General features: G+C 42.4%; 1 protein-coding gene across 1 annotated transcript; it reads right to left on the bottom strand.

Annotated features, from left to right (window-relative positions):
- Positions 1–906: 906 nt before the first annotated feature.
- Positions 907–3880, bottom strand: LOC126297433 (innexin inx2). Its single transcript, XM_049988260.1, has one exon. The coding sequence runs from the start codon at positions 3589–3591 to the stop codon at positions 2512–2514; it is 1080 nt and encodes a 359-aa protein (XP_049844217.1). The 5' UTR covers positions 3592–3880; the 3' UTR covers positions 907–2511.
- Positions 3881–26183: the final 22303 nt, after the last annotated feature.

The following is a 26183-nucleotide window of genomic DNA, read 5'->3' as shown; positions in this document are numbered from 1 at the left end:
ATAGAAAGCATCTACATGGCTGTAACAATCTATGCTTACAGCATAAAAGCAAAGCAGGACAAGCTTCTCTTATTCATAACCGTAACAGCGTACATACCACAGTAACTGTTTTACAGTGTGAGGTACACCAATATTAACCTGAACATGGCCCCACATCTGGAGTAACAGTCTGAATGGCAATCAGAACTGTTAGGAAAGTTTGGAAATAATAATAATAATAATAATAATAATAATAATAATAATAATACATGGCTCTAAATAAGGTGTTGACTGCATGTTGTACAAGAATCATCGTATCTGGAAACTATTTGTACAATGTGTGTTATTTAATATATTTTTATCTCAACCCATGTGTGTTAACTGTTCCTGCAGAACATGTAATATATAAAAACAGACTGAAAAATGTGTAGTCTGCTTGATATACTTTTTAATCATTGTCTAAAACACACACACACACCTTTGGCAATTAAGTGGCTGATTACTGTCAAACAGTGAGACAATTTTACAAGAAGTGGTCCACAATGTACAAGCTGCTTATGTGTGCCAGTCATTCTCTTCAATACACAAAAGCAAGCTGAAATTCCACCTCAAAAACTATCTGCTGGCATAACCTATTTAAACTTTTCTCACTGAGGACTATAATCATAATTTAACCACAAATACCACTAATGCTACACAAATAGAACTATACCATGTTAGTTTTACTGACCTCTTCAATTGCTCTACAGTATGAAAAGCAACTGTAAATCCTCATTTTAGTTCTTTCGTAGCTAGCTGAATGTGAGCTATTATATGTTTGCCCACCCAAGAGAGTACTGCTGTAAGAAGAGACTGCAGAAAACCACAATCTATATACAAAAGTGAAATTTTAGTTTCAAAAGGTTTAAGTGCAACACAAAATAATAGTAACACTATAGAATATTTATTTATTGGTATTCTATTTGTATACAAAATTAGGCAGTTCACAAACACTAAATGAAATGCATCCTCTGCACAAAAAAACTCATTGTAAAACAAACTTTAAAAATCAAAAGGAATGCATGGAAGACAAGCCTTGGCCAGACCAACAATAATCCTGATTTTTCAACAAAAACATCTAATAAAATGCACTACATATGTGAACACATTGAGATGACAAAATATGTAAATGACTTGCTTCTTCAATGAGTCACGTAATACACAAACTGGAAGAATAAATTAACGAAAGACTAAGGCACATATTTGTGAATGCTAACATTTTGTAATGCTCACACGTGAATCAGAAATTCAGTGTGGTTAACAAATCTCATGACAAGTCTTAATATTTATTGATACAAAATGAAATTTTCACTTTCATTTCAGTTACAAATATTGAAATGGGAGGTCATTAGTGAAAAAAGTATTTCACCACTGATAATAGCAAACTGGCAACAGATGATATATGTTTAAATGTAAATCAGCTTTTCCATGGCATTAGAACAAGGCACAGATACCAGTCTCATGAAAAACTTGTTTCAAATCTAAAGTTACAGAAAAGTAAAACAGGGAATGAAAAATTAATACAATTAAAAATGAAGTTGATTCCAGGAATTTCATTACCATATTTCTTATGCACATATAACTATGGCAATTCATAACACAGAAATTGCTTTTAACTGATCTAGAAGCAAATTTTCATTTTAAAATTTGTCCACTAAGACACTAGATTAAAATACTACCACAAAAATATCTTTCAAGCTTCATTCACTGTAATATAAAATATTGCTGATAGTATTATAAATAACTAAAAACTGATAAAATACTTCCATAGCCCCTGAATGAGGCAGTTGCTTCCCTATAATGCTACATGAGGAAGGTGAGTAGCACTGACCTTTGAAGAAAAAGGTTCATTAAAAATTGGCAAATTTTATATATATATATCTTACCCTCAAAGATCTGCAAGCAACATTACAATATTGAAAAATTTCCTTAACACCAGCAACTGTTAACACAAAAGAGCAAACGGCACCTCCAACAATGAACAGTCTTTACATGATCACAGGAATATATTTGTTTCATTTTTAGCCATTTACACCTTAGCCTGGTAAATAAAATGTTACAGGTTTACACTGGCATTGTTATTGCACCTTTAGAAATATCTGACCAATGATAGGACTAACCTGCAGTTCACTACAGTACCTTAGATGTACATGGGCTGAGGTTATGACAGATGTACGACTAGAAATTAATTTTGCCTGTAAATAAACAAATAAAAACAATACAGCCACCTAATATCACTTGTTCTGAAATAAGGCTAAGGGGCTTTAACAATGCTGAGAAACATTATGCACACACCCATTTCATGCAAGGAAGCAATAACAAAAATGAAATGTGTGGGAGACACTTTACTCAGCATTGTTAACTGGCTTCTAAAATGCAATGAAGGAATGAACACAACAGTCTATACTATAGGCTCTCACGGAGGCGTGGTCCCTTCAATAACCACCCACAGTTTTAAAATTTATGACAGAAAAAAAGCAGTCTGTGGCTACGTTATACTATCTCTTTACCTTCTAACTTTTTAGCTAGATCCGCAACCAGTTCTTTATAAATTAGCGGATCTATATTCTTACCCAGCTGATACAATACGAACCAATCTCCTATCTGGCATTTATTGGAGATTGTTTCTATCTGGTCTTGCGGCGCCAAACGAGAGCGAGCACGTAGAAGATACATGCGCATCTGTGGTCCCATCGCAGTTGCTAGACGATACACAAGACCAATTCCTGTGAGAACTGACAGAATGACAAACCAAAACCACAGAAAAACGTAGATCTTCTCGTTGACAATATTCAGAGGAAGGACGCAGAGCCCATCGAATGTTTGCACACTACCCGATGGACCGTATTTATGGAAAGTGCATTTCGTCACCTTTGGAAACACTCTGCTCATGGGATCAGATCGCTCCTCAGGTTCCATTTCTGTAAATCGTACAACATCTGAACCATAAGTTGTGAACTCTCCATCCAAGAAAAGATCCATAAAGTAAATTTGTCCAACGACGTTGACAAAATTCAATGCTTCACAAATAAAAAAGCGATAAGCATAGAAATTTTGTGTGTGTAGGTTTGTGACAAAGTAGTCCACTAGGAGCTTCTTACGATCTGCTTTTGATTGTTCGTTTACTACAGGGCTATTCAAGTCTAGCACAAGCATCTTGATTCGACCACCTTCCCAAGTCTTCCACAAATATCTTGGGATATAAAATAAGATAGCTTGGAAGAAAAGCACAAAACACACCCACTGATAATACTTGTGATACTTCACCTCATCTTTTCCGGCTACATGGGCGCCCACACCTGGATGAGCCACTTCTAGCCCTATCTTGCCATTTAGACGATTAGGAATGGTGAACGTAGAGTAAATCCAGCAGTATGTATCCATCACAGCAAGAGGAATTTCATCCACAATACAGTCAATTGGGTCGCCGATGTACTGACGCGATGTCACCAACAGCGAAAATGCAATCAGAATTATAACAGTAGCTTTGTAGTGCAGACGAAACAAGTTATTGTCAATACAAACGGAGTCTAATTTCAGTAGCCCCTTAACGGAGCCGAACACGTCAAACATGGTTGTTCACTATGTCTGTTGCACTTTTAAAACAATACAGGGCAAACTTCTATGACACACGGTCCCTTTCCCGCCACCGCCACCACCTCCGTCGTCTTCGGTCTCTGCTACACAACTGCAAATATGCTGTCCCATGTAACTTTGTTCCCCGCTGGAGCTACTTGACTTGTCGCGTTGGTGGGGAGAGTTACCCACTGTCCCAGCGTGACTGGTGGGGGAAGTAGCCTCGCAGCAGGCCTACCAATACCTCCCTGCGTAGCTGACGCAATGTTACGCTTTCATTGTACTTAACATTGCAGGATTACCGATATCGTTGGCGTATCATATATTTAATGAGAAAGTTACACTCATTCCTTCCAGAGGTTAAGTTTCTTTTGCATCAACTATAGTTTTAATGTCTACTGAGTTGATAAGTGGAATTCTGACTGCAAGAGCGCACTAACAACAAAAGGTTGCGCGTTTTCCTGTAACAATTCTACATACCGCAGTTAAAAATATATCGAAATGTAAATTCAGCTATAGTTCTGGTATAGTACATGTTTAACCGTTATTTATATTCTTCTCCTGAAAATACTGAGAATTTTTTACTACCGAACAATCTGGCATAATTTTTGAACATCACTGAACGAATCAGAATAGACTCCAGAAGTTACCTGTTTTCAGCTTCTTCTTATGGTGTGTGCATTTCACTTTGATAATGATAGTCCGATGTTATCATAAAATCTAAGATTCTGGGAATGAGTACGAGAACCAGCTATTCTTAGAACCTCATAAATTATCGGGGAATATATTTGCCTCGGGACTGTATGAGAGAAAGTAATAGCGTTTGTAACGTATGTAGCACTATTAACGCGAGCAGGAACTGAGCTAGATGGGAAAACTCATTCAGTTTTGTAGGAGTGAAGGAAAGGATGCACAGTTTCAAACGTGATAATAGTAAAAACTATGTTGAAATGTGTGTGAAATCTTATGAGACTTAACTGCTAAGGTCATCAGACCCTAAGCGTATACACTACTTAACCTAAACTGTCCTAAGGACAAACACACACCCGTGCCCGAGGGAGGACTCGAACCTCCGCTGGGACCAGCCACACAGTCTATGACTGCAGCGCCTTAGACCGCTTTTCTTTTTAATTTTGTTCGTTGTTGATCGTTGTGTTTTGTCGTTGCGGACGTCACATGACATCCGTTAAAATTCGTTTTGTTGATCCTTCCACTCAGTTTTTTTATTACAGAGGCCAACAAGCTCTCTGGCCGAACAGTCCGCTCGGCTAATCCCGCGCGGCGTAAAAACTAGAAGAGTACCGGAAACGATGTTTTTTAATCGCAAAATGTACCAGTGTTGCTTGCACTTTATGTTTGGTGCCTGCTGAATAATAATGTACGGCTACGGTCGCAGGTTCGAATCCTGCCTCGGGCATGGATGTGTGTGATGTCCTTAGGTTACTTAGGTTTAACTAGTTCTAAATTCTAGGGGACTGATGACCTCAGAAGTTGAGTCCCATAGTGCTCAGAGCCATTTTTGTGGGACTCAATCCCCTGTTATCAGTGTACACCATTACAATGTGTATTTTGCACTCTTACAAAACCACTATTAGGACTTCATTCTCCTTCAGCTAACCAAGTTAATAGAAAGATCTTTTCTTACAATTATAATAATTCCTTTGTTTTTTCTCTCTTCACTATTGACAGCACCATCGGGAACGCGCTAAATGCAGAGTAACAAACATAATCCATTAGGGACGTTTTATGCAATTTTTAAGTGTCGCAAAACTACGCAATACAAAATTAGTTACAAACCGTAAGCTACACAAAAATTATTTCACATCTGTTAAAAGATCTACAGCCGGTTTCATCCCTGACAGTACAGGCGTATTCTGGAGAAACAGAATATTTCAGGTGCGCGCTCGGAAGTTCCTTCTTTTATCCTCGTCTTTTAGAGTCATAGAGTGCAAACAACTATGGAGTTAGCATTCGGTTGCGTAGAACGAGAATTGGAAGACTGCACACGGGAAACGCTGAAAGAGCCAGAATTGTGCAATGTCAGGTTTCTCAGGGGAACTGTTGTATATGCCAAGGCGAATAATATGGAAAAGACTGGAAGTGCTACAAAGGTTTCCTTTGGTTCAAAAGAGGGCCGACTGATGCACAAGAATGTTGTCCCAAAGGCAGCGGCATAATGAGCGCAGAATGTGCACGCGCCTGAAGGCAGTGATTGTTGTAACTTGTATCTGGCGTGAGCTCCTACCATTGTGTACTACTTTGAATATTGTGTAAACTCATTTTGTGGTGTGATAACTGTGTTGGACAGAACAAAAATCGTATGACGATGGTAGCTTTAACGTTGCTTGTTCCAGAAAGTATGTTTGAAAGTACTGAAATCAAGTTTTTAGCGTATGATCATAGTTACCTGCCTTCCGATCAAAGCTTTGGTATTATAGAAAAAAGGGAAAAGAATATTAAAAGCATGGTGCCTGAAAAACTGGAAAATATGGCCGCCACGGCTAGTGTAAGAAATGCTGATCAGTATGGGTGAAGATGATTTCTTGGATGTGCTTTCCTTAGCTAATACGTATCTTAACACCAACAAACTAAAAAAACCAAAGCTTCAGTAACACGCTTCTCTTCAGACAAGAAAGCCAAGCTTCTAATGAGAAACCATTCTGATAAAGCAGACTGGACTGTGTTCTCCAAGTTCAAAAACGGATAGAAGATCTACCGTCGTTAGGAAATGTGTCTCAACTTTCACTGCCAAGCAAATTAAGTGAAGGAAAAAAAGACCTACTTGCTACGATTCTTTTTCTTGCTGTGAAATATAGAGCATTTTATAAATATTTCTGTAAGTGATTTTAGAGTGTAAGAACGTGAATGGACATTCAGAGGTTCCTTGGCATGGCACACTCTGCCTTACCGAAGTGTTAAGTCACATGGGAGTCTTTGGCCAGTATCAAACGTTCCTTTCAAAAATGTGTTTGGGTAAAACGTTTACAATAATGTCAGATATCTGAATTAGTATTTCATTAAATGCAAATCGTTTGAAATATAATTTCCAATGGTTTTTCCCAATTTTCCGAAATATTTGTTTTTTGGGTTATTCAGCGTTTCCTTCTTCTAGTCTTCAGTTCTGTCCACAACATCTCCTGCAGCTCAAGTCTCGTGATTTTGGAACGGCGCAAGTTAGCCCGTATAGCGCTTAGCATATTTTCAGTGCTATTACTTCACTGCTACGATACAACACCTCCAGAAGTACCATGAAATTTTGTATAAGCGTTTTACAGAACATCTGAACAATCTGATACGAGTAACTGGAGTTGGCATACAGATGTGAAGAGCAATGGTATTGCGCTTTTTCGTCACAGTATCATTGCTTAGTGTCCACTTTATTTACGTTCTTTCGAAAATAGGATAAGAAGTGACAGCCAACAATACTATTTGACGCTTTCTATTGCACTTATTCATAAAATGGTTCAAATGGCTCTGAGCACTATGGGACTCAACATCTTAGGTCATAAGTCCCCTAGAACTTAGAACTACTTAAACCTAACTAACCTAAGGACATCACACACACCCATGCCCGAGGCAGGATTCGAACCTGCGACCGTAGCAGTCCCGCGGTTCCGGACTGCAGCGCCAGAACCGCACGGCCATCGCGGCCGGCACACTTATTCATATTTATTATGAAATTGTTACAGTAAATACGGTAAGCGATTTGCACCACCTGCTTGTTCATCTTTCAATAATTCTTCATTTATCCTTCTGCTTTTACAGACAAGCTTTCTTATTTATCTCATTAGAAAAGTAAAACCATATACAACGTACAAAAAATAAAAAATGCAAGACCAGTGCTCGTATCTTGGTGTAATAAAAGGAGTGACAACCAAAAATTGTTTTTTAGGTTTTCTGCTGCACTGACTCATATTGTTGAATCTGCTCCAATTAATTACATTACAATGACACCGTATATGAAACTGCCTCATGCAGAAATAATTAGATACATACAAGGGCTTAAGACCCGGCATGATTTGTAGGAAGTTAGTCAGGCGGTCATGTATACATTTCATCTACACTGTCTGACAGTTTACTCAAACACATTTGCAAATTTATCAAGCACTTGTCTCGTAAGCAAATGGCCATAAAATCGCATAAATTATCTCTACAGCGCAAGACCTTATAATAGCGTGTCTCGATATTTTTGAAAATATAAAGTGGCTCATATCAAGACGACATTTACAATTATACTCGAACATTTGTTGCACCTAGCTAAGTAACTAGTTCTCCTTTCACATACGTCTCTTTACATCCGCAGCAACGACAATACTGCACCACAGCTGTCACTAAACTCAAACGAACAGAAAGGTATATAAAACGTGTTGAATACGACTAATATTAAAGTTTCATGATTATGACAAACTGTAGACAAGCATTATTTTCTCATAATTGCGTGACTAGCCCGGTTTGATGTTGAGAATATGCGAAGTACACTATGCTCACTCTACGGATGTCGATTCTCTATGATTAGAGGCAGTGCCTCATCTCTAAAGTCCGTCCCCGGTAGCTGAGTGGTCTGCGCGACAGAATATCAATCCTCAGAGCCTGGGTTCGATTCCCGGCTGGGTCGGAGATTTTCTCCGCCCAGGGACTGGGTGTAGTGTTGTCCTAATGGCTTGACGGCTAATTCCAAGGCTTTCATCCTCAGTTTCGCAGGATGGAGGGACGAAGTCCGCCTTTAGCCGCGGAGCAGCTCGGACTTGCTTACGTCCTGGCTGCGAACGTTCGCGGAAGAAGCGGTGTTTACATCGTCGTCACTCGCGTGTGTTGCTGTTTGAATCGAACGCAATGGCACACAATTTCCGAAAAACCACGATACAGTTCACGTTCTGTAACGAGTATGCAAGATCGAAGGCTTTCGAAATCGAACGTTTCTTGAGGGAGGAAGTGCATCTTAATTACACGGAGATTATTGGAATTCATTTATCAATCTTGAGCAGCACTCTTTACGTAAAGATGATTGACGACGCAGCATGCGATAGTATCACTGAAGCCGCCAACCGAGGATTCCAGTTCCGACACTCCGATGGTCACATTGGCGAAGTTTTAGTCGCTCATTCGGGCCCTGGCGTGCGTACGATTCGACTCTTCGAGCTGCCTTTCGAGGTACCCGAATCATTGGTCACTGAATCACTCCAGCCATATGGCAGACTTATTAGTCATACGACCGAACGTTGGGCAAGTTTTAACACGTATCCAGTGCTCAATGGTGTCTGACAGGTGGGGATTGCCCTTACGAAACATTTGCCACCGTACATAAACATCGGCGGATGTAGAGCTATTGTGATCTATGATGGACAGCCCCGGACATGCTACGGGTGTGGTGGTGAAGGAAATCTTCGATCAGCGTGTATGCAGAGGAGACTCATGCAACTCCCCAGCGGAGACTTCCAGAATCCGACTATACCAACGTCACTGCCGATGACTTACGTGACGGCGCTTCGCGGGGAGGTGACGCCGAGGTCGGAGCGCACTATCTTACCGACGCCGCAGTTGACTGAGGCGCCTTCGGACCCCACTGAAGAAGGAATGGCTCCGACCAACCTCCAGTCTCAGACACTATAGGTGGTGCAGAAAGAGAATGACAGCATCACAATAGGCATGGTAGCTGAAGTGGAACGGCCCCAGGGCGTTGTGGCAGCGGCGAGAACGCAGGAGATGCAAGATTCGCCAACACCAGAGACCGAAGTTAGAGCCCGCAAACAACGCTCGCCAAAGCGCCGCAAGAAGCGTCGACTAAACTCTGCGGAGACGCTCCTTTCTCTTCGTGGGAGCTCAGATGAGTCTAACACTATGGACCTGTCTGACTTGGAACCACAAGCTTCGGATGTCGCAGACCATATGAATTCGGACAGTGAAAAGATGTCATGTCGTTCAGACGACGCATCCGCTCAGGGGCCTGCTACCCCTTCTGCGGTGGAGTCTAAAGCTGCGAAAGAACAACAGATGTCATACACCAGTGCCGCACAGGAAAATTTGGAGCACCCCAATAATATCAGCTGGTATGAGCACAACGACGAAATCACCGATGCGGACCATTCTATTGGTGGGGACTCGCATCCGTCCGCATCTCAAGAAACCTAATGCCGCAGGGACACGTCCGTCGGGCAACCCTCTGCGGATGTGCAAAGGGATTATCGATACGGTGAAACTATCATGTGGAGGTGACAGCTACTCGACCCCAGGCATACAGAATAGGGACAGTGAATGTAAATACCATTAGATCGCCCGTGAAACAGCAGTTGTTTAGGGACATGATATACTCGTCGGATGTGGGTATACTGATGGTGCAGGAAATTTACATTCCTGAGTTCCAGGAAGTACATGGATACATCTCCTACACCCCGCCGCACTCGAACACAACAGTGGAACGGCGATATTGGTCCGGGACGGGATTCCGGTTCGGGAGCTGGATTATCTACCTTCGGCACGAGGACTGGCGATAACTGTTGATGGAATTCGCATTCTCAATGTTTATACCCATTCCGGCACAGACAACAGACGGGCGCGTGCGAGATATTATCCGGAAGAGATTGTGCCCTTATTTACCGGCAGATTCGATCATTTCATTATAGGTGGTGACTTCAATTGTGTTTTAGCCCAAAAAGTCCAGACTCCACATTACAATACCTGTCGTGAATTGCATGTGCTATGCCGGGATCTGGAGTTAAGCGACACCTGGGACATGATTCATAGGAACCGTGAGGGATATACTTTTTTTTTACCAGTCACTCGGCGAACAGACTCGATCCAATATATGTTTCGGTTGGTCTACAGGATAAGGTGGTCGATGCGGAACGATGGCCTGCGGCATTTACTGATCATCTGGCTTACATTTGTACAATATCACTCCCTAGGCAAAGTGTGTGGAGAAGCCGCGGGACATGGAAGCTCAATTCGTCAGTTTTGGCGGACCCCGAATGTCGTCAGTGAGTCGAGGAGGTATGGGCCACATGTCAACGCCGTCTACCAACATATCGCTCCGTGCTTCAATGGTGGCTCGAGTGTACTAAGCCGGCAATAAGAAGAACTCTAATACAGTATGGTCGGGATAAGACGAGTTGGCAAAGAGACACTCTTGATTATTATTGCACCATTCTTCGTGAGCTGTCCTTCCAGGTGCCGTCTGCAGAACATCATGCGGAAGTTCATCGTGTCAAGGCACAAATCCTATCGATCACGCGACGACTACTGGGTGGCATCTCAATAAGGGCAAGATGTCTCGACACCATCACTGGAGAATGTACCTCAATGCACCATGTGTCGCGGAAACATGAACGTTACCGCCGGGCATTGGTAACAGTGCTCCACGGTTTAGATGGCTGTCAACTGACAACACAACACTACATTGCAAATGAATTTTTAGAGCATTTCCGCCACCTCCCTCTATGCCGGTACAACGACGGACCGTCTGGTGGGGGACGAATAAAAAAGGGAGGAAGGTTTATCTGTTTAGCAAGAGTAATAGAAGGCAGATTTCAGACTACCTAACAGATCAAAATGAAAACTTCTGTTCCGACACTGACAACGTTGAGTGTTTATGGAAAAAGTTCAAGGCAATCGTAAAATGCGTTTTAGACAGGCACGTGCCGAGTAAAACTGTGAGGGACGGGAAAAACCCACCGTGGTGCAACAACAAAGTTAGGAAACTACTGCGAAAGCAAAGAGAGCTTCACTCCAAGTTTAAACGCAGCCAAAACCTCTCAGACAAACAGAAGCTAAACGATGTCAAAGTTAGCATAAGGAGGGCTATGCGTGAAGCATTCAGTGAATTCGAAAGTAAAATTCTATGTATCCACTTGACAGAAAATCCTAGGAGGTTCTGGTCTTACGTTAAATCAGTAAGTGGCTCGAAACAGCATATCCAGACACTCCGGGATGATGATGGCATTGAAACATAGGATGAAACGCGTAAAGCTGAAATACTAAACACCTTTTTCCAAAGCTGTTTCACAGAAGAAGACCGAACTGCAGTTCCTTCTCTAAATCCTCGCACAAACGAGAAAATGTCTGACATCGAAATAAGTGTTCAAGGAATAGAAAAGCAACTGGAATCACTCAACAGAGGAAAGTTCACTGGACCTGACGGGATGCCAATTCGATTCTACACAGAGTACGTGAAAGAACTTGCCCCCCTACTAACAGCTGTGTACCGCAAGTCTCTAGAGGAACGGAAGGTTCCAAATGATTGGGAAAGAGCACAGGTAGCCCCAGTCTTCAAGAATGGCGGTCGAGCAGATGCGCAAAACTATAGACCTGTATCTCTGACGTCGATCTGTTGTAGAATTTTAGAACATGTTTTCTGCTCGAGTATCTTGTCGTTTTTGGAAACCCGGAATCTACTCTGTAGGAATCAGCATGGATTCTGGAAACAGCGATCGTGTGAGACCCAACTCGCTTTATTTGCTCATGAGGCCCAGAAAATATTAGATACAGGCTCCCAGGTAGATGCTACTTTACTTGACTTCCGGAAGGCGCCCGATACAGTTCCGCACTGTCACCTGATAAACAAAGTAAGAGCCTAAGGAATGTCAGACCAGCTGTGTGGCTGGATTGAAGAGTTTTTAGCAAACAAAACACATGTTGTTATCAATGGAAAGACGTCTACAGACGTTAAAGTAACCTCTGGCGTGCCACAGGGGAGTGTTATGGGACCATTGCTTTTCACAATATATATAAATGACCTAGTAGAAAATGTCGGAAGTTCCATGCGGCTTTTCGCGAATGATGCTGTAGTATACAGAGAAGTTGCAGCATTAGAAAATTGTAGCGAAATGCAGGAAGATCTGCAGCGGACACGCACTTGGTGTAGGGAGTGGCAACTGACCCTTAACATAGACAAATGTAATGTATTGCGAATACATAGAAAGAAGGATCATTTATTGTATGAATATATGATAGCGGAACAAACACTGATAGCAGTTACTTCTGTAAAATATCTGGGACTATGCGTGCGGAACGATTTGAAGTGGAATGATCATATAAAATTAATTGTTGGTAAGGCGGGTACCAGGTTGAGATTCATTGGGAGAGACGTTATAAAATGTAGTCCATCAACAAAGGAGGTGGCTTACAAAACACTCGTTCGATCTATAATTGAGTGTTGCTCATCAGTGTGGGATCCGTACCATATCGGGTTGACGGAGGAGATAGAGAAGATCCAATGAAGAGCGGCGCGTTTCGTCACAGGGTTATTTGGTAACCGTGATAGCGTTACGGAGATGTTTAGCAAACTCAAGTGGCAGACTGCAAGAGAGGCGCTGTGCATCGCGGTGTAGCTTGCTCGCCAGGTTTCGAGAGGGTGCGTTTCAGGATGAGGTATCGAATATATTGCTTCCCCCTACTTATACCTCCCGAGGGGATCACGAATGTAAAATTAGAGAGATTAGAGAGCGCACGGAGGCTTTCAGACAGTCGTTCTTCCCGCGAACCATACGCGACTGGAACAGGAAAGGGAGGTACTGACAGTGGCACGGTAAGTGCCCTCCGCCACACACCGTTGGGTGGCTTGCAGAGTATAAATGTAGATGTAGATGTAGAGTTTTATCGAGAAATCGTGGACATGATGATGCCACTGTTGGTGTCGATGTACAATGAGGCGATGCGTCCGGATATGCGCCTACCGTCGGATTTTGTGACGGGCTTTCTCCTTCCCATCCCGAAGATGGCGGGGAGTCGCAGTGTTAATCAATATCGGCCTCTCACTATGCTAAACACCGATTATAAAATCTTTGCACGACTACTAGCGTCTCGTCTCAAGCTGGCGATATCCAGGACAATATCCCCTGATCAGGCTTGCCTAGGGGTGCGAAGCAACATCTCCTCGGCGTTAAGTGAATACCGTGACGTTATCGCCCTTGCGGAAACGTGTAAAATGCGAGCATCGATGATATCTGTGGACTTCGATCGTGCGTTCGACAGGATAAACCATGACTTTTTGGAGTCAGTCATGAGCTGAATGGCGATTCCACCTGTTTTCGCCTCCATCGTTATGAGGCTAAGACGAGGGGCTACATCGAAGGTGATTGTAAACGGTCGGGAAGCGGGCTCGATTCCCATTAACAGCTCAGTCCCACAAGGGTTCCCACTCTCCATGATGCTGTTTGCGATAGCGCTTGAGCCGCTGATGTGTTTTATGAGGCGGTCACTTACTGGGACAGCGCTTAATGAGAACTCTTTTCGTTTGTCGTGCATATACGGACGACCTGATCCTTCTTGTCAGATCAGGACATGAAGTGCGTCAGGCTGTTGAACATCTAGACTCTTACGGGTCGGCGGCAGGCAGTGTCGTTAACCTGACGAAATCCAAAATTATGCACATTGGACGGGGTCTGGAAGACGTGCCGGGACCGTTTCAGACGATGGAATCGCTTAGATGTCTGGGGATTACATTTACCCGTTCACTACGGCGGTCAGCGGCGGCGAGTTTTCGGCGGCTTCTGCAGAATGTTCGTCTGACGATACGCAACAACTCACTGAGAGCCTTTGACATGATCCAATGTGTGGCATACACCAACGTTCACATAGCATCACGACTGTCCCATTTAGCGCAGATCCTACCAATACCGAAGGGTATTGCAGAACGCCTCATGGCTGCCTTTTGTTACTATGTTAGTACTGGGATGTTATTTAAGATCAAATATGATACGTTAACGCTACAGTTCCGGAACGGTGGCCTCAACCCTACAAACGTGCGAAACAAAGCTCTGTCGCCTTACATGCGAGCGATGATACGAAATTCGCAACAAAGACAGCATACCATAACGTCAGCTCTGATATAAGTACTTGTTCCCCCTTGGTACGAACCCCCTATTGCGGTGGGCAATATTTCGTCTTCTCTTGCACACATTGCCTCATTTCTTGTTGATTACAGCTATGTTCGTCTGAAAGTATCTTCGACGAGAATACCCAAGACTCAGGAGATCTATAGGTGCTTGATTGATCACCATGGCCGCAACATAATGGAATTCAAATACCCGTCGAGAACGTGGAACCACATTTGGTGTGCAGTGCATACTTCATTACTGTCAACAGCAGCGAGATCGATGTGGTATATTATTATAAACCGTAAACTTGTGACCAGGAGTCGATTACATGCAATTCATATTGTCGATTCTCCTCTTTGCACAGACTGTGGACTGTTAGCAACGGAAGAACATGGTTTAGTGTGTGGCGCAGCGAGGGACGTCTGGATGCTGACGCGTCGAATACTGGCCTTCCTTCGGCGCACTAACTACACAGAAATCACCCCGGATGTGCCTTTTCTACCGGACAAGACCTTTTTACCCAAACAAAAGACGAATGCGGCCAATTGGATCGCTGGACATGCGACGAAATATTTGTATTCGTACGATATTAAGTCCGTGATGGATTATTGGATGTATTTACAAGAACAACACGAGCTCATACGGAGTCATACGAAATACAGGACTTACTTTTCCAATTTTTTTAGGAAGTGTTTCTCACAATCCGCCCGACAGCTGGGGTCTCCCAGAACTGAGAAGACTCCTGCAGCAGAACGACTACAGACAGTACTGCGCGGTTCAATTATATTGGCATATAGCACACTGAGAAGTAAACTGCTCCCTACCTGTTGGCGCCAGTTATGACTGGATTATGTGATCGTGAAAAAAAAAAAACACACACACACACACAACGATGGTAAACACCGAAACCGCCTCAGAATGGTCGAATGGTCGACGCAGGAGAAATACATGCCGCCCACACTGGCAGAAATGGTCAAGATTATATGGCTTTCTGCCAGATTTATGATGCGACACCGCGTGCTGCAGGGATTGTGATGCAGATGATAACTTCATTTTCACTCCCGCCCGTTAATAGGATTGTCATTTACTTTATTCATGTTACAAAAAAAAAAAAAAAAAAAAAAAAAAAAGAGGGCGGCCTTTACGTTGATTTTATGGTTTCCAAGTTGTTTTTGCTGTCTCGATACTTTTCTTATCCCTAGGACAGCACAATTCTACGATTAAAGATCGTTTGTTTACCCTGCCTTACTGTTCCCAAAAAAAAAGAAGTGGTCGGGTTGTTGGACCATAAAGCGGAGGAACCGCGTCTTTATTTTTATTTTTATTATATTTCTTCTTACAAAATAAAAAACAAAGAAAAAACAAAAAACAAATAAAAAATAAAAAGTAAGATAAAACAAGAAAAAATAAAAAATAAAAAACAAAAAATGGTCAGTATGTCTGCTTAAAAAAACAAAAAAATGGTCAGCGTGACGGACTGCCGGACTGCCGTCCTAAGAGGCCCGGGTTCTATTCCCGGAAGGGTCGGGGATTTAAAAAAAAATAGTGCTCAGCGCGACAGAATATCAATCCTCAGAGCCTGGGTTCGATTCCCGGCTGGGTCGGAGATTTTCTCCGCCCAGGGACTGGGTGTAGTGGTGTCCTAATGGCTTGACGACTAATTCCAAGGCTTTCATCCTCAGTTCCCCAGGGTGGAGGAACTATAAACTTCTTCCTTTCCTATCTTCTTTCCTCTTATTTATTTTAAACTATATTTTTGTATTTCTTTTTCAAAATTTAAACTTCATGTAAATTTTTGTTAAACGGTTTGGAAAGTTCCCATAAAGAAAAGAAAAGAAAAGAAAAGAAAAGAAAAGAAAAGAAAAGAAAAGAAAAGAAAGACAAACAGCAAAAGAAAACAAAATAAAAGACACAAAACAAAACACGATCAACTATGACCCGCCTCCACGTGGCGGGACACGGGCAACGATGCCATCGGATGCGGGAACTGGTTTGGAGGTTCAGCCATATCAGCGCCCATATACCGATCGCAGCGGGTAAGTGGTCAATAAAGACCCATCTTAAACAGTTAGGTGGTGGGTCGTAAAATCAGGGCTGCAAGTGAAAAAAAAGTGTCCTAATCATCATCGTTTCATCCCCATCGACGCGCAAGTCGCCAAAGTGGCGTCAGATCGAAAGCCTTGTACCTGGCGAACGGTCTACCCGACGGGAGGCCCTAACACACGACGTTTATTTGTCATCTCTAATGTCATTGCTGCTAATAGAACGTTAAAGCTACACTGCTTCATTACTTTTTGGAGGAATTAATCAACTTCATTGTCTCTATGATAGGCGTTTCACATATTTTGGACGGCGTGAATCGAGACAGAAATAAAGAACTGAAAATTCTTTAGTAGTAGTAATATGACATTCTGCCTTACGGCAGGTCTTGTCATGGGTTAAGCCTGTTCCACTTTTGCCTCTCCATAGCCTGTCTTTTCATTTCTGAATATTTGCCTCCTTTGATATTGTCTCCGACCGCTGTGGCCTAGCGGTTCTAGGTGCTTCAGTCAGGAACCGCGATGCTGCTACGGTCGCAGGTACGAATTCTGCTTCGGGCATGGATGTGTGTGATGTCCTTAGGTTAGTTAGGTGTAAGTAGTTCTAAGTCTAGGGGACTGATGACCTCAGATGTTCAGTCCCATAGTGCTTAGAGCCATTTGAACCATTTGATACTGTCCAGCATTTGATATCTTCTTTTTCCTCTTCCCCCTTTTCCCTCCACCATTCCTTCTATTCCTTTCTTCAATAAACAGTCCATCCTCAAACAATGTCCAATCCAGTTCCGTTTTCTCTTTCTGATGACTTTCAGCACGTTTCTTTCTTCTCCAGTTCTTCTTAATACTTTTTCATTCCCTGCTCGGTCTTCCAATTTCACTTTTTCCATTCATCTCCATATCCGCATCTCTAGAGCCTCCAATTTTCTTTCATCTTCCTCCCTCTATGTCCAGGTCTCCGCACCATATAGTCCAACGCTCCAGATGTAACATTTGGCAAGTCTTTTCCTCAGATCTTTGTTTAGTGGTCCATAAAGTAATTTGTGTTTCCTCTTGAATCCTTCTTTTGTCATTGCAATTCTTTTCCTAATTTCTGTTGAGCAATACATATCATCCATTATTACCCTTCCCAAGTGATTTAAATTATTCACTTGCTGTATTTCCTCTCCCCCTATTTTCATACGGCATTTTCTCCCCTTTCCTCCAATTGCCATGGTTTTCGTTTTCTTCTTGCTAATCTTCATTCCATATTCTTCTAATTTTGAGTTTAGATCATCTAACATTAGTTCCATCTCTCTTGCACTGTCTGCCATCACAACCATGTCGCCTGCAAATCTTATACACTCCACTCTCCTACCCCCTACACAAACTCCTCTCCTTCCATCACAACTTTCACTAATAATTTCCTCCAGATATATATGGAATAGTGTGATGATAGACAACAACCTTGTCTTACATCTCTTCCCAGTTCAATTTCTTCACTCATTACACCTCCTATTCTTATTCTTGCTCTCTTGTTCAAATATAAATTTCTAATTAGCCTTCTATCCCTTTCTTTAAGGACAGAAACATATGTATCATTGTCACTACATCTACATGGACACTCTGCAAATCACATTTAAGTGCCTGGCAGAGGCATTTTCACAATTCTCTATTATTCCAATCTCGTACAGCGCTCGGAAAGGACGAACACCTATTTCTTCCCGTACGAGCTCTGATTTCCCTTATTTTATCATGGTGATCGTATCTCCCTATGTAGAATGGTGTCAACAAAATATTTTCGCATTCAGAGGAGAAAGTTGGTGATTGAAATTTCGTGAGAAGATTCCGCCGCAACGAAAAACGCCTTTGTTTTAATGTCCACCCTAAATCCTGTATCACTTCAGTGACACTCCCCTATTTCGCGATAATACAAAACGTGCTGCTCTTATCTGAACTTTTTCGATGTATTCCGTCAATCCTGTCTGGTAAGGATCCCACACGGCGCAGCAATATTCTAAAAGACGACGGACAGGCGTAGTGAAGGCATTCTCCTATAGTAGATCTGTTACATTTTCTAAGTGTCCTGCCAATAAATCGCAGTCCTTGGTTATCCTTCCCCCCAACAGTTTTCTATGTGTTCCTTGCAATTTATGTTGTTCATAATTGTAATTCCTAGGTATTTAGTTGAATTTACGGTCTTTAGATTTCACTGATTTATCGTCTTACCGAAGTTTAACGGATTCCTTTTAGCACACCTGTGGATGACTTCACACTTTTCGTTTATTTAGGGTCAATTGACAATTTCCACTCCATACAGATATCTTTTCCATATCGTTTTGCAATTTGTTTTGATCTTCTGATGACTTTATTAGTCGATAAACGACAGCGTCATCTGCAAACAACCGAAGACGGCTGCTCAGACTGTCTCCCAAACCGTTTACATAGATAAGGAACACCAAAGGACCTATAATACTACCTAGAGGAATGCCAGGAATCACTTCTGTTTTGCTCGATGACTTTCCGTCAGTTACTACGAACTGGGACCTCTCTGGCAGGAAATCAGAATCCAGTCACATAACCGAGATGATACTCCATAAGCACGCAATTTCACGACTAGAATCAACTTAAAGACAGGAAATGTTTTAAACAGTTTATTTGTTCTCTAGGAACGACGTCATTCAGGATGCCACATTGCTGTGTCAAATCTGAATTTAATAAAAATGGGGCTTCCGCCTTTCTCAGCTATCGCTATATTCATGCATCCTGTCATTACAACCATCTTTATAGCCATTAGTCAGTTTCATAAAATTTATTTAGTTTTTGTTTACACAAAACTCTCGAAATTTTGTGCTCTCTAATCAGTTTTGATAAGACGTGTTATCAAATACCGAACCAAAACTGATTTCAGTTCGGTATTGGCGGTTGAAACAGCGGCACGTGTCGTCCATTCTATTATATAGCACCGTTACAGAGAACGTGAAATGAATATTTCAGTTCTTGGTGCATGCATCCTCTTCAACTTCGGCCATATTCGTTTCACATGTTCAGGTCTCTTGAGTCCGGAACTGTTCGATGAAAGATGGTTGTTTTGTTTTTCTTTCGTGTTCTTCCCTTAAGACCACATTCTGAATTTTGTTCCTAAATAAATTCCTCTTATGCGTATCCATTATATTAATGTTTGCTTTTTTCAAGTTATTTAACGTCTGCGTAAACCATACTGGTTGTCCTTTCAGCTTCATTACTTTATTAAACATTTGCTTCGGCAGTCTGTCATCACCCATTCCAGCCAAATGTCTGAAGGATGAGTTCTTCTTTTTCGCACTATCTACATGTTCATGGATTTCTATGCTGGAACTTAACCTGTCGTATTCTGTTTTTGTTGTCCCTGGGCCAGGTATCCTTCTAATCAGTCTTTTTCCTAGTTCCAGAATGTTATTTATGCTACCTTTCCGCGGGGGTGCCCCACAATTAAGCCTTTTTCTTGTATATGTTTCTGATGCTCTGGAATGCAATGTTCAATTTACCTGCTCTCACAGTAGTCTGTTCTTCTAAGTGTTGTTTATGTTAAGCCACGCACCTAAATATTTGAATGAGCTGACTCTCTTGATTTTGTTACGATTTATGAGTAATTTCTGTAGACAGTCTGCGAATGCCAAGAAATCAACATAAATGTTACCATTTTGGTCTCCCAAGTTGATCCCTTTCGTGTCAATTTTTCTCCACTCTCTTATCACCTTCTCCAGGTGACAGTCCGTTCGTCGTGCATGATTCCTGTTTTTATCTCAGCGGTTTTGGAGAGTTCTCCACATAACCTGACGTTAGATAAAGTGTTTGTTAGTATAGATTGGTTACTGCTTGTAGTTTTTTTGTCCAAACCGAATTCTTTCACAGTAATGATGAGGGATTCTCTGTCAATGGAATCACACCCTTTCTTGAAATTTACAAATGTAACTGTGCTATCTTTGCCTTCTCAGATGTCGCGTTTGGAGAATAGTTTTTAGACTCCAGATCTATGGTCCATTTTTCCGAAATCCATTTTGATATATCCTTAGTTGTGTATATAGCTGCGGTCCTGTACGATTGAGCAGCGCTTTAGATACATTTTGTATGTCGCTGATAGAAGTGTTACGCCTCTATAATTATTTGGGTTAATTTAGGTCCTTCGTTTGGCTGATGATGTATATTGGGTGTTTTCCAGTCTTCTGGTATTTTTTCTTTCTCCCAAATTTTAACTCTTATATTCTTAGGTTTAAGAATGACGTCATCATCTATGGCTTTCCATAACTGTATCTTAATTCCATCCTCACCAACTGCCTTACTGGTTTTCATTAAAATATATTTCCTTTACTTTCTTCTAACTCTGGGGCTGCTGAGTCGTCGTTTTGAGTACAATTTTTACTAACGATAAATTTTGATTCAGGTTCATGACAGATGTGTAAATCTTCGAAAAGTTTCGGCATTATGTCACAGTTTGGCAGTTAAGAATGAGCGGTTTGGTTTGTTTTCGAGTTTATAAGTTGTTAAGTTGGCGGTATAGATTTGGTCAATTATTTTTTAAACAGCTGGAAATAGTTTGTCTTTTTGTGCATTTTTAAAATCCTCATAGACATGGTGTGGCTCATTCATGATGAATAACTTCCTCTCTCTTTTAAGAGTTCCAGTGGATTTTCTTCGCCATTCTAGGTTGTGTTTGTTTACCCAACTTTTATTTGCATTCTTGTAGGCGCTGTTTGCATTGATCATTCCACCACGTTTGTTTTTTTTTCGTCGAGTGGATGGTGCTGTTATGATTGCTACTTTGATTGCGCCATTTTTAAGATCGTCGCACGTTTGAAAGTCCTAGTTTTAAAGATCTGCCTATAATTTTCCCAACTACAACTTATCAGTGTCATATTTCGGGTTCTCAGTTCGTTTTTCTTAAATTTTCTATGTACTTTAAACTTGATTTTAAATTTATGTACGAAAATGTACTGTACATGTCTGATTCGATATTTGCGGACTTTATAACTCTAACATTCACTATTTCTTTTCATGATTTTCTGCTTATTGCTAGTCCGCAGCTCGTGGTCGTGCGGTAGCGTTCTCGCTTCCCACGCCCGGGTTCCAGGGCTCGATTACCGGCGGGGTCAGGGATTTTCTCTGCCTCGTGATGACTGGGTGTTGTGTGATGTCCTTAGGTTAGTTAGGTTTAAGTAGTTCTAAGTTCTAGAGGACTGATGACCATAGCTGTTAAGTCCCATAGTGCTCAGAGCCAGCTTATTGCTATGTGATGTAGCTGTTTTTCCCCACGCATTGGGTTCGGTGACACCCACGTCGTTAGCTTCTTGGTTTTTCTCTGAAAGGATACGGATTTTAAGACTCCATTGTGATTAGCACATCATTTTATCAGTCTTCTCCAAGTTCTGTTGGTAAGCATATGAGCATAATGTATACCAATTGTCTTCCTGTATTTTTTCTGTTTTCCAATTCGTATGTTGAAATCGCCCATTAGAATTATAGTACTGTTCGAGGGTATTTTACTCGTGTAGTTATCTATTTTCTCTCAGTATTAGTCTATATTACGTCTGTTTTTCTTCTAGTTTTGATCATTAGTTGGAACATGAACACTTAAAATGGTATGCACCCCATTTGTGGGTTTGAATTTTAAAGCAGATGTCGTTCCATCAATTGAGTCGAAGTTCACTATTGAGTCAATTACTTTATTAGAAATTATGCAACCACTGCAGGAAACGGAGGAAGCCTTTAATAGCCTGCTGTTGGGTTTGATCTTGTGGATTCTGTGTCCATTTGGTTCAAAAGATTCATTCTCCACATAGTGGGTTTGCTGCACAGCTCTAATCATGATGTTATTTTAATCTAACAAGTATAACATTCTCTTCTAATAACGTACAAAATTTGTATCAAGAAAACTTAGCCATCACATAATGCAGCACTCATCAGGTGGTTTTATAGACCCGTGCCTCAGCAGCAGTAGTGGCGGAACATCCGATGGAGAACTTGGAGAATAGTTCGCGGAAATTTCCTTGTTATGTTATAGTTTTAAATGGAGATTTTAACTTACCAGCTACAATCTTGATGACTCAATTGATCAGGACGGGTCGTAGGGACGGAGAATCAATTGAAATTGATCTAAATACCAGAATGAAATTTTCACTCTGCAGGGCGTGTGCGCTGATTTGAAACTTCCTGGCAGATTAAAACTGTATGTCGCACCGAGACTCGAACTCGCGACCTTTGCTTTTCGCGGGCAAGTGCTCTACCATCTGAGCTAAATGCTTTATACCAAAATTACTTTGAGCAGTTAATCAGATATCCGACTCTTGAAGATGACATCTTAGACCTGTTGGTGACAAACATACTCTAACTCTTCGACTCAGCGTAGAACAGCTAATCAGAGGTCATAACGCAATTACAGTATCACTGAATACAACTGTAAATACGAATACAAAGAAAGTAGGAAGATTTTTCTGTTTAGTAAGAGTGACGGAAGATAGATTTCAGATCACTTGATGGGTCATCCCGTAAATCTCATCTCCAGCACTGACAATGTTGAACATCAATGGACGAAGTGCAATAGCATCGTGCAACACGCTTTAGACAAGTATATACGGAGCACAATTTTGAGGGATGGAAAAGAAAGACCAACTGTGGTTCGAGAACAATGTTAGAAAGTTGCTACGAAAGAAAAGAGAGCTCCACTGCAAATTTAAGCGTAGCCAAAGCCTTGCAGACAAATACACTCCTGGAAATTGAAATAAGAAGACCGTGAATTCATTGTCCCAGGAAGGGGAAACTTTATTGACACATTCCTGGGGTCAGATCCATCACATAACACCGTGAATTCATTGTCCCAGGAAGTGGAAACTTTATTGACACATTCCTGGGGTCAGATCCATCACATGATCACACTGACAGAACCACAGGCACATAGACACAGGCAACAGAGCATGCACAATGTCGGCACTAGTACAGTGTATATCCACCTTTCGCAGCAATGCAGGCTGCTATTCTCCCATGGAGACGATCGTAGAGATGCTGGATGTAGTCCTGTGGAACGGCTTGCCATGCCATTTCCACCTGGCGCCTCAGTTGGACCAGCGTTCGTGCTGGACGTGCAGACCGCGTGAGACGACACTTCATCCAGTCCCAAACATGCTCAATGGGGGACAGATCCGGAGATCTTGCTGGCCAGGGTAGTTGACTTACACCTTCTAGAGCACGTTGGGTGGCACGGGATACATGCGGAGGTGCATTGTCCTGTTGGAACAGCAAGTTCCCTTGCCGGTCTAGGAATGGTAGAACGATGGGTTCGATGACGGTTTGGATGTACCGTGCACTATTCAGTGCCCCTCGACGATCACCAGAGGTGTACGGCCAGTGTAGGAGATAGCTCCCCACACCATGATGCCGGGTGTTGGCCCTGTGTGCCTCGGTCGTATGCAGTCCTGATTGTGGCGCTCACCTGCACGGCGCCAAACACGCATACGACCATCATTGGCACCAAGGCAGAAGCGACTCTCATCGTTGAAGACGACACGTCTCCATTCGTCCCTCCATTCACGCCTGTCGCGACACCACTGGAGGCGGGGTGCACGATGTTGGGGCGTGAGCGGAAGACGGCCTAACGGTGTGCGGGACCGTAGCCCAGCTTCATGGAGACGGTTGCGAATGGTCCTCGCCGATACCCCAGGAGCAACAGTGTCCCTAATTTGCTGGGAAGTGGCGGTGCGGTCCCCTACGGCACTGCGTAGGATCCTACGGTCTTGGCGTGCATCCGTGCGTCGCTGCGGTCCGGTTCCAGGTCGACGGGCACGTGCACCTTCCGCCGACCACTGGCGACAACATCGATGTACTGTGGAGACCTCACGCCCCACGTGTTGAGCAATTCGGCGGTACGTCCACCCGGCCTCCCGCATGCCCACTATACGCCCTCGCTCAAAGTCCGTCAACTGCACATACGGTTCACGTCCACGCTGTCGCGGCATGCTACCAGTGTTAAAGACTGCGATGGAGCTCCGTATGCCACGGCAAGCTGGCTGACACTGACGGCGGCGGTGCACAAATGCTGCGCAGCTAGCGCCATTCGACGGCCAACACCGCGGTTCCTGGTGTGTCCGCTGTGCCATGCGTGTGATCATTGCTTGTACAGCCCTCTCGCAGTGTCCGCAGCAAGTATGGTGGGTCTGACACACCGTTGTCAATGTGTTCTTTTTTCCATTTCCAGGAGTGTATAAACCAAGTGAAGCCAAAATTGGCGCAAGGAGGGTTATTCGTAAAGGGTTGAGCGAATTCTAAAGTAAAATTTAATCATCTGACAAGACAAAAAAATCCCAAGAAATGTTGATTGTAAGATCGCACTGTAGTTCCTCCTTTAAATCGTCGCACGAACAACGAAACGGTAGATACCGCGGTATGGGGGTAGAAAAGCAACTAAAATCGCCCAACAGAGTAAAGACCACTGGACTTTACGAGATACAGTTCAATTCTACATGTTGTTGTTGTTGTTGTTGTTGTTGTTGTTGTGGTCTTCAGTCCTGAGACTGGTTTGATGCAGCTCTTTATGCTACTCTATCTTGTGCAAGCTTCTTCATCTCCCAGTACCTACTGCAACCTATGTCCTTCTGAATCTGCTTAGTGTAGTCATCTCTTGGTCTCCCTCTACGATTTTTACCGTCCACGCTGCCCTCCAATACCAAATTGGTGATCCCTTGATGCCTCAGAACATGTCCTACTAACTGATCCCTTCTTCTGATCAAGTTGTGCCACAAGCTTCTCTTCTCCCCAATCCTATTCAATACTTCCTCATTAGTTATGTGACCTACAAATCTAATCTTCAGCATTCTTCTGTAGCACCACATTTCGAAAGCTTCTATTCTCTTCTTGTCCAAACTAGTTATCATCCATGTTTCACTTCCATACATGGCTACACTCCATACAAATACTTTCAGAAATGACTTCCCGACACTTAAATTTATACTCGATGTTAACAAATATCTCTTCTTCAGAAACGCTTTCCTTGCCATTGGCAGTCTACATTTTATATCCTCTCTACTTCGACCATCATCAGTTATTTTGCTCCCCAAATACCAAAACTCCTTTACTGCTTTAAGTGCCTCATTTCCTAATCTAATTCCCTGAGCATCACCCGACCTTATTCGACTACATTCCATTATCCTCGTTTTGCTTTTATTGATATTCATCTTATATCCTCCTTTCAAGACACTATCCATTCCGTTCAACTGCTCTTCCAAGCCCTTTGCTGTCTCTGACGATTTTTACCGTCCACGCTGCCCTCCAATACCAAATTGGTGATCCCTTGATGCCTCAGAACATGTCCTACTAACTGATCCCTTCTTCTGATCAAGTTGTGCCACAAGCTTCTCTTCTCCCCAATCCTATTCAATACTTCCTCATTAGTTATGTGACCTACAAATCTAATCTTCAGCATTCTTCTGTAGCACCACATTTCGAAAGCTTCTATTCTCTTCTTGTCCAAACTAGTTATCATCCATGTTTCACTTCCATACATGGCTACACTCCATACAAATACTTTCAGAAATGACTTCCCGACACTTAAATTTATACTCGATGTTAACAAATATCTCTTCTTCAGAAACGCTTTCCTTGCCATTGGCAGTCTACATTTTATATCCTCTCTACTTCGACCATCATCAGTTATTTTGCTCCCCAAATACCAAAACTCCTTTACTGCTTTAAGTGCCTCATTTCCTAATCTAATTCCCTGAGCATCACCCGACCT

The sequence above is a fragment of the Schistocerca gregaria genome, chromosome X (assembly GCF_023897955.1).
Source record: "Schistocerca gregaria isolate iqSchGreg1 chromosome X, iqSchGreg1.2, whole genome shotgun sequence".
Classification (NCBI taxonomy): Eukaryota; Metazoa; Arthropoda; class Insecta; order Orthoptera; family Acrididae; genus Schistocerca; species Schistocerca gregaria.
Note: the sequence above shows the minus strand (reverse complement) of the source record. Positions and strands in the feature narration are given on the sequence as shown.